This window comes from Rhinopithecus roxellana, chromosome 17, assembly GCF_007565055.1.
Source record: "Rhinopithecus roxellana isolate Shanxi Qingling chromosome 17, ASM756505v1, whole genome shotgun sequence".
Lineage (NCBI taxonomy): Eukaryota > Metazoa > Chordata > Mammalia > Primates > Cercopithecidae > Rhinopithecus > Rhinopithecus roxellana.
In genome coordinates this window covers 4,745,225-4,757,491 of record NC_044565.1, presented here as the reverse complement: position 1 = coordinate 4,757,491, position 12,267 = coordinate 4,745,225, and the positions used below count along the sequence as shown (strand labels likewise).

The 12,267-nt window shown below is 53.1% G+C and overlaps 1 protein-coding gene across 3 annotated transcripts in view; it reads left to right on the top strand.

The window, feature by feature from the left end:
• LOC115894363 (maestro heat-like repeat-containing protein family member 1) overlaps positions 1–11,157 on the top strand; it is a 58,015-nt gene extending 46,858 nt beyond the window's left edge. For all 3 annotated transcript variants that reach the window (XM_030921785.1, XM_030921784.1, XM_030921783.1), the window contains exons 7-11: positions 939–1,090; positions 1,855–1,995; positions 2,457–2,549; positions 9,583–9,661; positions 10,958–11,157. In XM_030921785.1, the coding sequence (XP_030777645.1) occupies positions 939–1,090; positions 1,855–1,995; positions 2,457–2,549; positions 9,583–9,661; positions 10,958–11,157 (665 nt within the window). The remainder of the gene's footprint in view (positions 1–938; positions 1,091–1,854; positions 1,996–2,456; positions 2,550–9,582; positions 9,662–10,957) is intronic.
• Positions 11,158–12,267: the final 1,110 nt, after the last annotated feature.

Sequence of the window (12,267 nt, the reverse complement as noted above, 5' to 3'; positions counted from 1 at the left end):
GTCTCTGGCAGACTGGAGTGGGCAGGAACTTGTGGCCAGAGGGCATTTTTGGGAGGAGGTTGGTACTTGCACCAGTTTTCTTTGGTGACAAAGCGCCAAGTGCAAATTCGGTGGCTTCAAACACCAGAAATGTATTTTCTCACAGTCTTGGAGACCAGAAGTCCAAGCTCACGGTGTTGGTAGGACGGGCTCCTTCTTGGGGGCCCAGAGAGAGAATTCACTTTAGGCTCCCCAGCTTCTGGGGGGCCGTGGATTCAAGGCGTCCTTGACCGGAGGCTGCCTGGCCCCAGTCTGTGCCTCCATGTCACATGGCCGTCTTCCTCCTGCCCCTGCATCTCTTCTTATAAGGATGTCATCATGTTGGAGTTACGGCCCACCCTACTTTGCTATGACCCCATTTTAACGATCACATCTGGCTGGGCGCGGTGGCTCATGCCTGTCATCCCAGCACTTTGGGAGGCCAAGGTGGGCAGATCACTTGAGGTCAGCAGTTTGAGACCAGCCTGGCCAACATGGTGAAACCCCATCTCTACTAAAAATATAAAAATTAGCCAAGTATGATGGTACACACTTGTAGCTCCATCTAGTCAGGAAGCTAAGGCAGGAGAATCACTTGAACCTGGGAGGCAAAGATTGCAGTGAGCCGAGATCAAGCCACTGCACTCCAGCCTGAGAGACAGAGCAAGACTGTGTCTCAAAAAAAAAAAAAAAAAAAAAAAAAAAACTCATCTGCAAAAACCCTGTTTCCAATAAGGCCATGAATTTGGGGGGACACTTTTCACCCCTGTGCAGTCCTGGAGTTCTGTGCGTGGCTGGTGTCTAGGGAGGGCACCGTGCAGGCTGCCATGGGATTTCTGGAAGGGGCAGGAAGCAGACAGGTGCTGGGGATCGTCACAAGCCCACGGCCTGCAGCCGCTTACCACTGGCCGGTGTCGCAGCTCTGCAGCGCTTCAGCGAGGGTGCCCTAGAGTACCTGGCCAACCTGGACCGGGCCCCAGACCCCACGGTCAGGAAGGACGCCTTTGCCGCCGACATCTTCAGCGCCTACGATGTTCTCTTCCACCAGTGGCTGCAGAGTCGAGAAGCCAAGGTACGCCCCATGGCTGTACCAGTCCACACCTGATGCCAGGGCGCTCTCCTTCCCACATTCCCTGCCCATGGCAAATTGATCGGAGGGTGGTGGTGGTGCACTGGCGAGCAGAGGTGCCCAGTGAGAGGTGGCTCACCTTTGTCTTTTTGAGACAGAGTCTCACTCTGTCACCCAGGCTGGAGTGCAGTGGCATGACTTGGCTCACTGCAGCTTCCGCCTCCCTGGTTCAAGTGATTCTCATGCCTCCCGAGTAGCTGGGATTACAGGCGTCCGCCACCACTCCCAGCTAATTTTTGTATTTTTAGTAGAGATGAGGTTTCGCCATGTTGGCCAGGCTGGTCTTGAACTCCTGACCTCAGGTGACCCACCCGCCTTGGCCTCCCAAAGCTCTGGGATTACAGGTGTGAGCCACCGTTCCCAGCCACCTTTAGGCTGCCACACCTGCGCAGGACCCCACCTGCAGTTCCCATCCTTACGACTTGTGCCAGAGGTGCCTCGTCACTGTGGGTTTTTCCTTCTGCCCAGAAGCCCAGTGCTGCTGGGGGCACTGAGCATCCCTACGGAACCCCTGGGCCTGGCCACCATCTGGCTTGCTGTCGTCTCCCCACAGCTGACCTCTGGGTGCTGGGCTCACTTCCCAGCCCCTGTAGCACCCACTGGTAGCCCAGTGTTGGTTCCTGTCTGTCCCGGTGCTTGCTGGACATGCTCTGAGCAGTCAGTGTTGACTGAGCAGCGTGAGCTTCCCGTCCACTGTCCCTTCTCAGCTCCGTCTTGCCGTGGTGGAGGCTCTGGGGCCTATGAGCCATCTGCTGCCCAGTGAGAGGCTGGAAGAGCAGCTGCCCAAGCTCCTCCCTGGGATCCTCGCCCTCTACAAGAAGCACTCAGAGACCTTCTACTTGTCCAAGGTATCTGCAGGCAGGGCAGGTCTACGGTCTAGTCCCTGAGGACTCCTCCAATCAGACTCCCCTGGGGGTGGCCGTGAGTCCTCTGCTAGGGCTCAGTGGTGGGTGGGGGTGGCCCTGAGTTCTCTGCTAAGGCTCAGTGGTGGGCTGTGAAGGACAGGGCCCTCGTGGGGGACCAGCTTAGTTTTCCCATCGCTCTGCCCTGGATGGTGCCAGGAACCTGGGCCTTTTGGTCTATGGCACCTGTGGCCTAGGGAGCCCCCTTCCTGGGCCCTCCCACCCTCCTCCCTGGCTCTGAGTTCTAGAGGTAGACGAAGGGCCTCCTCATTTGAGCCCCAAGGTGGGGCCTATGTCCTCTTGGCCCATGTCTTCCTGTGGCCCAATTGGGAGGCTCTGGTTGACCTCACGGTCGGTTCAGGGAGCTGGAAGTAGGACTGACGGCCTCTTCTGCCTACCCCGAGCAGAGCCTGGGACAGATCCTCGAGGCAGCCGTGAGTGTGGGCAGCCGCACATTGGAGACCCAGCTGGATGCCCTCTTGGCTGCACTGCACTCCCAGGTAGGAGGCGGGCATCAGTGGGCGGGTTCAGGTTCTGCACACCTTTCCATGGGAAGTTGCTGGACGAGGGGTGCAGAAAGCAAGTTGGGATGGACGGCTCAGCCATGCGGGGCTGAGGACTGGGTATTCCCTAAAGGTCACTCAGGTAACTTCTTAGCGATGTGGCGATGCTCTTGCCCTGCCCAGCAGTGGCATGTGCAGGTGACATATTAGCCCCCAGGATGGAGGTGGCAGGACTGGGTGCCCAGGCCCAGTGCGGGCCCGGTACAGGTGGTCTCGGAGAAAGGTCAGCGCGGAGTGGGTGCCCAGGCCCAGTGCGGGCCCGGTACAGGTGGTCTTGGAGAAAGGTCAGCGCGGAGTGGGTGCCCAGGCCCAGTACGGGCCCGGTACAGGTGGTCTCGGAGAAGGTCAGGGCAGAGTGAGTGCCCAGGCCCAGTGCGGGCCCAGTACAGGTGGTCTTGGAGAAAGGTCAGTGTCGCCGAAGCGCCAGCTTGGGGAGACTGCCCTGGGTTTCTGGGGACAGAGCTCATAGGAGCAGAGGAGAGGCCCTGCGCTGCAGGGTGGGGGTCTTGAAGGCCCTGCTGGAGAGGAAGCAATGTGGGGCGGAAGCTGAGCATCTGGGACCCCTCCCCAGGTCGGGTGAATGAGGCCTGAGAACAACTGAGGGACGCAGGTGCTGGGTCGCCCATGACCCTGGCACTGGGGGTTGTCTGTCCATGCGACTTTCTGGACAGAGGGGAGAGGGGCAGGAGCTAGAGGGTGGTGTGGTGAAGTCTGCAAGGAGACTTTCGGAAAAAAAGTGTGGAGGTGTGGGCTCGTGTGGAGGTGGGCTTACTGCTTGGCTCTGCCCCTCACCTGGCCCACTCCAGCTGGGCCCCACTCTCCACCGCCTGGATGGTCCTGGCTGCATCCCAGAAACAAAGGGGAAGAGGGGACGGCAGCCACAGAGCTAGTAAACATAATGTAAGTGCTGTGAACAGTTACATGGTAACAGATTTAAAACTGGATGAAATGGTTAGGTTCCTAGAAAGATAAAAATGTCAAAATTGGTATGAAAAGCAGCAGAGAATTAAATAAGCCAGTAGAGCAACAGAAATAATATTCTAAGACCTTTCTTCCTTAAAACAAGCCCAGGACCCAAATGGTTTCACGACTGAGTTCCACCAAACTTTTGAGGAACAATTAATTCCTGTCCAGTGCAAGTACACTTGGAAATAGAAAAGATCCAGAGCTACCTCTTTCATTCTGTGAGGTCTGGCTCAAATCCCCAGCAGAGCTGTATAAGGAAATGCAGGTGTGTCATGATGAGCACAGCCGTGAGGTTTTGCATAAAGTAGCAGGTTACTGAACCCAAGACCATCCTTTTACTTATGTATGTATGTATGTATGTATGTATGTATTTTGAGATGGAGTTTCACTCTTGTCGCCCTGGCTGGAGTGCTGTGGCGCAATCTCGGCTCACTGCACACTCTGCCTGTTGGGTACAAGTGATCTCCTGCCTCAGCCTCCTGAGTATCTGGGATTACAGGTGCCCACCGCCACACCTGGCTAGTTTTTTATTTTTATTTTTTCTATTTTTAGTGGAGATGGGATTTCTCCATGTTGGTCAGGCTGATCTCGAACTCCTGACCTCAGGTGATCCACCCGCCTTGGCCTCCCAAAGTGTTGGGATTACAGGCATGAGCCACAGCACCCAGCCAAGACCATACTTTTCAAAACACCTTATGTGGGAAGGCTTAGCTCACAACGCAAGGCCTATCCAGCGTTTGGGAACTGTCAGTGCACTTCATCACAGTAATAGACTAAAGAAAAATAGTGTCTGAGTTCAATCAATGCAGAAAAAACTTTTGATGATTTTTTCTTTTCCCCTGAGATAGAGTTTTGCTCTTGTTGCCCAGGCTGGAGTGCAATGGCGCAATCTCAGCTCACTGCAACCTCTGCTTCCCGAGTTGAAGTGATTCTCTTGCCTCAGCCTCCCAAGTAGCTGGGGTTACAGGCGCCCGCCACCACACCTGGCTAATTTTTGTATTTTTAGTAGAGACGAGGTTTCACCATGTTGGCCAGGCTGGTCATGAACTCCTGACCTCAAGTAATCCCCCTGCTTCAGCCTCCTAAAGTGTTGGGATTACAGGCGTGAGCCACTGTGCCTGGACTGAAATTCTGAATAACTAAGATTGGAAAGGAACTTCCCTAACTTAACAAAGTTTGTATACCCGAACCCTCGATCTTCTTCATAACTGATGGGAAGTTTTAGGCAATTCCCTGTAAGGTCAAGAACAGGAAGGGCCTGCCTCTCGCTGCAGGTAGGGTCCTCTACTGGTTCTACAGAGAAAGAAAAGAACCAGGAGAGAAGGGAAGATGGTCATTATTCATCACCCGTCCACCTTCCTGGCCAAACTATTAGGACCAGTCAAAAGTTCCGGCAAGGTGTGGTGGCTCACATCTGTAATCCCAGCACTTTGGAAGGCTGAGGAGGAACTGCTTGAGCCCAGGAGTTCGAGACCAACCTGGGCAACGTAGGGAGACCCCATCTCTACAGAAAAAAATTAGCTGAGTATAGTGGCACAGATCTGTAATCCCAGCTATTCAGGAGGCTGAGGTTGGAGGATCACTTGAGCCCAGGAAGTTGAGGCTGCAGTGAGCCATGATCATGCCACTGTACTCCAGCCTGGGTGACAGAGCAAGACCTTGTCTCAAAAAAGAAAAAAAGTTCTGCAAGTTTGCCAGTTACAAGACCAACCTACAAAAGCCGAGAACATTTTTCTACACCAGTACTGACCAGCTAGAAAGTGTATGAAAACACTATCTGTAATAGCAACAGAAACTTATTAACAGCCAGGTGTCATGGCACATGGCCTGTGGTTCCAGCTACTCGAGAGGCTGAGGTAGGAGAATCGCTTGAGCCCAGGAGGTTGAGGCTGCAATGAGCTGTGAACCAGCCAGTGCATCCCAGCCTGGGCGACAGTACAAGACCTTGTCTTAAAAAAAAAAAAAAAAAAGAGGCTGGGCGCGGTGGCTCAAGCCTGTAATCCCAGCACTTTGGGAGGCCGAGACGGGTGGATCACGAGGTCAGGAGATCGAGACCATCCTGGCTAACACGGTGAAACCCCGTCTCTACTAAAAAATACAAAAAAAAAACTAGCCGGGCAAGGTGGCGGGCGCCTGTAGTCCCAGCTACTCGGGAGGCTGAGGCAGGAGAATGGCATAAACCCGGGAGGTGGAGCTTGCAGTGAGCTGAGATCCGGCCACTGCACCCCAGCCTGGGCGACAGAGCGAGACTCCGTCTCCAAAACAAAACAAAAAAAAAGAGGCTGGGCACGGTGGCTCACACCTGTAATCCCAGCACTTTGGGAGGCTGAGGTGGGCAGATCACAAGGTCAGGAGATTGAGACCATCCTGGATAACACAGTGAAACCCCGTCTCTACTAAAAATACAAAAAAATTAGCCAGGTGTGGTGGCACGCACCTGTAGTCCCAGCTACTCGGGAGGCTGAGGCAGGAGAATGGTGTGAACCCAGGAAGGGGAGCTTGCAGTGAGCGGAGATCTGGCCACTGCACTCCAGCCTGGGTGACAGAGCGAGACTCCGTCTCAAAAAGAAAAAAAGAAAGAAAAAGAAAGAAACTTATTATGTATAGTAATTAATGAAGAATGTGCAAGAACTCTATGGAAAAAAAGTTTACAATTCTGAAAACAGTATTAAAAAAAAGATGTGGCATAATATCATTTACACATTCTAAAAATGAACAAAACAATACACATTTGCAAAAACTAAAAACAAAGAATGGTTATGTACATGGGGTGGGGATGGGAGTAGAGAAGGGACTGAAAAGGGAAATAAGAATATACAAAAGCTGAGAAGGTAGAAAAATGTGTTATTTCCTATTCTTTGAGCTATCCATTCATTTCTTTTGTTTTTCCATAGCATTTTAGGTTTTGTTCATATTGATCTATAGCAGTTATTTACTTAATTTTTTTAGAGACAGGGTCTTGCTCTGTCCTGCAGGCTGGAGTACAGTGATGTGGTCACAGCTCACTGCAGCTTCCAACACCTGGGCTCCAGCGATCCTCCCACCTCAGCCTCCAGAATAGCTGCGACTACAGGTGCATGTCACCATGCCTGGCTTTTTTTGCTTTTAATTTTTTGTAGAAACAGGGTCTCAGCCAGGCACAGTGACTCACACCTGTAATCCTAGCACTTTGGGAGGCCGAGGCAGGCAGATCACCTGAGGTCAGGAGTTCGAGACCAGCCTGGCCAACATGGTGAAACCCCCGTCTCTACTAAAAAATACAAAAAAATTAGCCAGGTGTGGTGGCGGGTGCCTGTAATCCCAGCTACTCAGGAGGCTGAGGGTGGAGAATCGCTTGAACCCAGGAGGCAGAGGTTGCAGTTGCAGTGAGCTGAGATCGCGCCACTGCACTCCAGCCTGAGCAACAGAGTGAGACTCTGTCTCAAAAAAAAAAAAGGAGAAGAAACAGAGTCTTACTCTGTTGTCCAGGCTGGTCTCCACCTCCTGGCTTCAGGTGATCCTCTTGTCTCAGCCTCCCAAAGTATTGAGATTACAGGTGTAAGCCACTGCACCTGGCCTATAGCAGTTATTTATAACCTTGTATTATATATGTGAAAATATTTGCTCCTACTTTGTCATTGAATCATTGATTCATTCTTGAGACAGGATCTCGCTTTGTCACACAGCCTGGAGTGCAGTGGCGATAACGGCTCACTGCTGCCTTGGCCTCCCAGGCTCAGGTGATCCTCCTGCCTCATCCCCTCCCCCAACCCCAGTAGCTGAGACCACAAATTATGCTACTTCATCCTTTATCTTTTAACTCTGCTTATGATACTTTTTGGCCATACAAAGTTGTTTAATTTTTACATTATCATTTATCCATCTTTTATGTTATAGTTCAGGTTTTGTTATACATAGAAAACCCTTTCAAATTCAGTGATTAGTGGCCAGGAACAGTGGCTCACGCCTGTAATCCCAGCACTTTGGGAGGCTGAGGCGGGCAAATCACGAGGTCAGAAGTTTGAGACCATCCTGGCCAACGTGGTGAAACCTGGTCTCTACTAAAAATACAAAAAGTTAGCTGGGTGTGGTGGTGGGTGCCTGTAATCCCAACTACTCGGGAGGCTGAGGCAGGAGAATTGCTTAAACCCGGGAGGCGGAGCTTGCAGTGAGCCGAGATTGCGCCACCTCATTCCAGCCTGGGTGACAGAGTAAGATTGCATCTCCAAAAAAAAAAAAATTCAGTCATTTTTGTTTTCTGAATTCTCCCAGTTTCCCCTATGCTTTTATTATTAATAGTATTATTGAGACAGTCTCTCACTGTGTCACCCAGGCTGGAGTGCAGTGGCGTGATTTTTTTTTTTTTTTTTTTGAGACGGAGTCTCGCTCTGTCACCCAGGCTGGAGCGCAGTGGCCGAATCTCAGCTCACTGCAAGCTCCGCCTCCCGGGTTCACGCCATTCTCCTGCCTCCGCCTCCAGGACTACAGGTGCCCGCCACCTCGCCCGGCTAGTTTTTTGTATTTTTTAGTAGAGACGGGGTTTCACTGGGTTAGCCAGGATGGTCTCGATCTCCTGACCTCGTGATCCGCCCATCTCGGCCTCCCAAAGTGCTGGGATTACAGGCTTGAGCCACCGCACCCGGCCAATGGCATGATCTTGACTCACTGCATCCTCCGTCTCCCAGGTTCAAGTCATTCTCCTGCCTCAGCCTCCTGAGTAGCTGGGATTACAGGTGCGTGCTATGATGCACGCTAATTTTTGTATTTTTGTATTTTTTTTTTTTTTTTGAGACGGAGTCTCGCTCTGTTGCCCAGGCTAGAGTGCGGTGGCGTGATCTCGGCTCACTGCAAGCTCCACCTCCCGGGTTCACGCCATTCTTCTGCCTCAGCCTCCCGAGTAGCTGGGACTACAGGCGCCCGCCACCTCACCCGGCTAATTTTTTGTATTTTTAGTAGAGATGGGGTTTCACCGTGTTAGCCAAGATGGTCTCGATCTCCTGACCTCATGATCCGCCCACCTCGGCCTCCCAAAGTGCTGGGATTACAGGCGTGAGCCACCGCGCCCGGCCAATTTTTGTATTTTTAATAGAGACAGAGTTTCACTATGTTGGCCAGGCTAGTCTTGAACTCCTGATCTCAAGTGATCTACCCACGTTGGCCTCCCAAAGTGCTGGGATTACAGGCATGAGCCTCTGCGCCTGGCCCCCTATGCTTTTATTATTTAATCTGTCTGGGATTTATTTTAGGGAAGGAATGAGAATCCAACTGTATCTTTTTTCGAGATGAATACCCATTTGCATTAGTTATATGTTGCTGTGTAACCAGTTATCACAAAACTTACCACCTTAAAACAACATCATCTAGTCTGGGTGCAGTGGCTCATGCCTGTAATCCCAGCACTTTAGGAGGCCAAGGCAGGTGAACCACAAGGTCAGGAGTTTGAGACCAGCCTGACCAACATAGTGAAACCCTGTCTCTACCAAAAATACAAACATTAGCCAGTCATGGTGGCACGCACCTGTAATCCCAGCTACTCAGGAGGCTGAGGCAGGAGAATCGCTTGAACCTGGGAGGCGGAGCTTGCAGTGAGCCAAGATCGCGCCATTGCACTCCAGCCTGGGCGACAGAGCGAGACTCCGCCTCGAAAAAAAAAAAAAAAAAAAAAAAGAAATGTTTCTTGGGAATCTCTTCTGCCACTGGTAGGAGGGGTGGAGGGTGGCAGGAGCAGGATGTGTCCCTGGAGACTTGACAGCAGCTGTGTGTCTGCCTGTTGCTGCCCGTCTCCCTCTCCCCCATCGTAAGGAGATGGGGCTGGTCCCTGGAGCGCCTCTGATTACTGGGGATGAGACTGTCCTGCACCCAGGGCTTGGGTGAGAAAGAGCCTGGAGTGCCTGCCGCCTGCTGTAGGCATGGGGTAGAAACCCAGAGCCCTCTGCCCAGCTGCCCAGGCCCAGAATCGTCAGAGGGAGGGAATCCTTCCTTCTGGCCTCTCTGGTCTGTAACCTCTGCCCTGTTCCTGGAGCAGATCTGTGTGCCTGTGGAGTCCTCAAGCCCCCTGGTGATGAGCAACCAGAAGGAGGTGCTGCGCTGCTTCACTGTGCTGGGTGAGTGGTGGGCCCAGCCTTGCCCACGGGCATCTGGGGATACTCATGGGGTCACCACCTGCTGCATGTGGAGGATGGTGGTGGCTGGGATACTGGTCCGGGATGAGGAGGCCCCTGTTTCCACCTCTCCTGGGCCTACCTGTGGCTCTAGAGTTCTCTGAACCAGGGCCTGGGCAACGGCTGCAGCCTGGAACATTGTTCTCCTCTGAGGAGCATGCTGCTGACCTGCCCAAATCCTCGGGTGTCTCCACTAATGGTCCAGTCCCCGCATCCCCTACTTGCCCCCTGCTGACCTGCCCAAATCCTTGGGCGCCTCCACTAATGGTCCAGTCCCCACGTTCCCCTACCTGCCCCCGGCTTACCTATTCCTCCACACCCAATCTCTGGCTCCATGGCCTGCTCTCTACTCCTCCAGGTGGCATGTGGCTGCTGGCCCTGGTTACCAGCTGGCCTTCCATGACCCACCTGGAGGTGCCATGCATCCTGTCACCAACCCCACTGGATGCTGTCCTGTGCCCTGCACAGGCCCTCATAGCCATCCTGGAGGGACAGCAGATGGTGTGAGGAGGGGCCCTGCTTGCACTTGGGACTGTCACACTGCTGGGGCCACAGCATCGGCATCTCCCTTGAGCTGGCCGGGCAGGCGGGGCCTCGGGTCCCCCACCTGCATGAGCATCTGCCCTTACACAAGATCCGCAGGAGGGGTGTGGGGAGACTGACTGCAGCCAGGCTGGGGGCAGGGTTGTGGTGGGCAGAGGGACCACAGGTCTGATACCCAGGCAGAGCAGGCCTCCAGAGCCCACCTGGAAGGGGGATGGCTCTGGTCCGTGAAGTACTGATAAGGGGGCTGCTGCAGTCATTGCCAGAGGGCTCCTGGAGCTTGGGCTGTGTTAGCCCTGCTTGGGCTGGGGGTCTGTGTGCTTGACAGCTCGAGTCCCCTTGAGCGTTAGACTGGTCTAGAGGCAGGAGAGTCAAGAAGGGCCACGGAGGGCCCTCTCGCAGGCCCCCTTGTGAGCTGGAGATGCTGAAACAAGCACCGGTGTGCTGGGTGGGCCAAGATCTAAGTCCTGGCATGCTCTGGGTGGTGCTGACGCCGTGGGCTAAGGGCCACATGTGCTCCAACCCTGCCTTAGACAAGGGCATCGGAGCCAGGCCCAGTGATTAGGTGGCTCCAGCTTCTCACCTTCACACAGCAACTCTCTCCTGGCTCCTCCCCTGTGCTGGAGAGTAGGTGGACGCTGTGTATAGGGATGAACAAGATGACATGGAGCCTAATCTGTACCTGTTGCCCTGTAGCCTGCAGCTTGCCTGACCGCCTACTGGCCTTCCTGCTGCCCAGGCTGGACACCAGCAATGAGAGGATCCGCGTGGGCACCCTGCAGGTGGTCAGACATGTCATCAACTCGGCTGGTGAGTGCCTCCATGCTAGTCTGGCCGCCGCCCCTGGCCGTGTCCAGGATGGAGCAGGTCCTGGCAGATTTTGTCCCTCTAGGTGAAAGCACCATCCTGCTTTGAATTCTCTAGAAAGATTTCCTACTTTCTATTTTGCAAAATTCTAAACTTTTTGGAAAGTTGCATGGGTGGTACCTTTCTACCCTTCACCAGATGGTGGCGGCTCACACTTGCTTTGACAGCTGGCTGCAGACACTGTGCGTGGCCACACTCCCCACGTGACCATGCCTCTGAGGGCTCCCAGAGCCTAAGAAAGCCATCCCTGAGCCCACTGCTCTAGCTCACTCTGGGATCTATTCAGAGACATACTTTGGTTTAGTTTGGTTGTCTTTTAGACTTCTTTGCCCAAAGAGGAGCCTTTTTACTCTTTAAGGGATGAGGAGGCCAACCGTTTTGTAGAATGTCCCTCAGTTTACGTATGTGTGATGGTTTCTTCACAATTACAGTAAAAAATTCACGTTTCCTTGTTTTAAGGCTAATTTTTTCTTTTCTTTTTCTTTTTTTTTTTTAGACCTGGTCTTGCTCTGTCGCCAGGCTGGAGTGCAGTGGCGCAATCTCAGCTCACTGCAACCTCCCGGGTTCACACCATTCTCTAGCCTCAGCCTCCCAAGTAGCTGGAACTACAGGGGTGCGCCACCAGGCCCAGCTAATTTTTGTATTTTTTTTAGAGACAGGGTTTCCCCATGTTGGCCAGGATGGTCTCAATCTCCTGACCTGGTGATCTGCCCACCTGGCCTCTCAAAGTGCTGGGATTACAGGTGTGAGCCACCGCACCCATCCTTAAGGCTAATTGAAGTGATTAGTGATAAGCCTGAAAACATACTATTTTTCACAGGTGAGCTTGTGGTTTCCAGCATGGCTCTTCCGCAGGTCAGTGCACAGTGGCCGTGGCCCACCAGCCCTGCAGTCTGCCCGTGCTCAGCCTGTGAGCTAGGGAGGTTGTTACATCTTTAATGGGTTATAAAAGCAAACAAAGGGACCACATGTGACCCACAAAGCCTAAAATATTTTCTGTCTGCCCTTTTCAGAAGCGGAGCACTGCCCCCTCTCCTGTGAGGTTCACTATCAGGTGCTGGGATGCAAATAGCAGCCACTGAGGGAGGCACATAGAGTTCTGGAACATGTAGGAGCAGCTTGAGAAAGCAGCAGGGCTG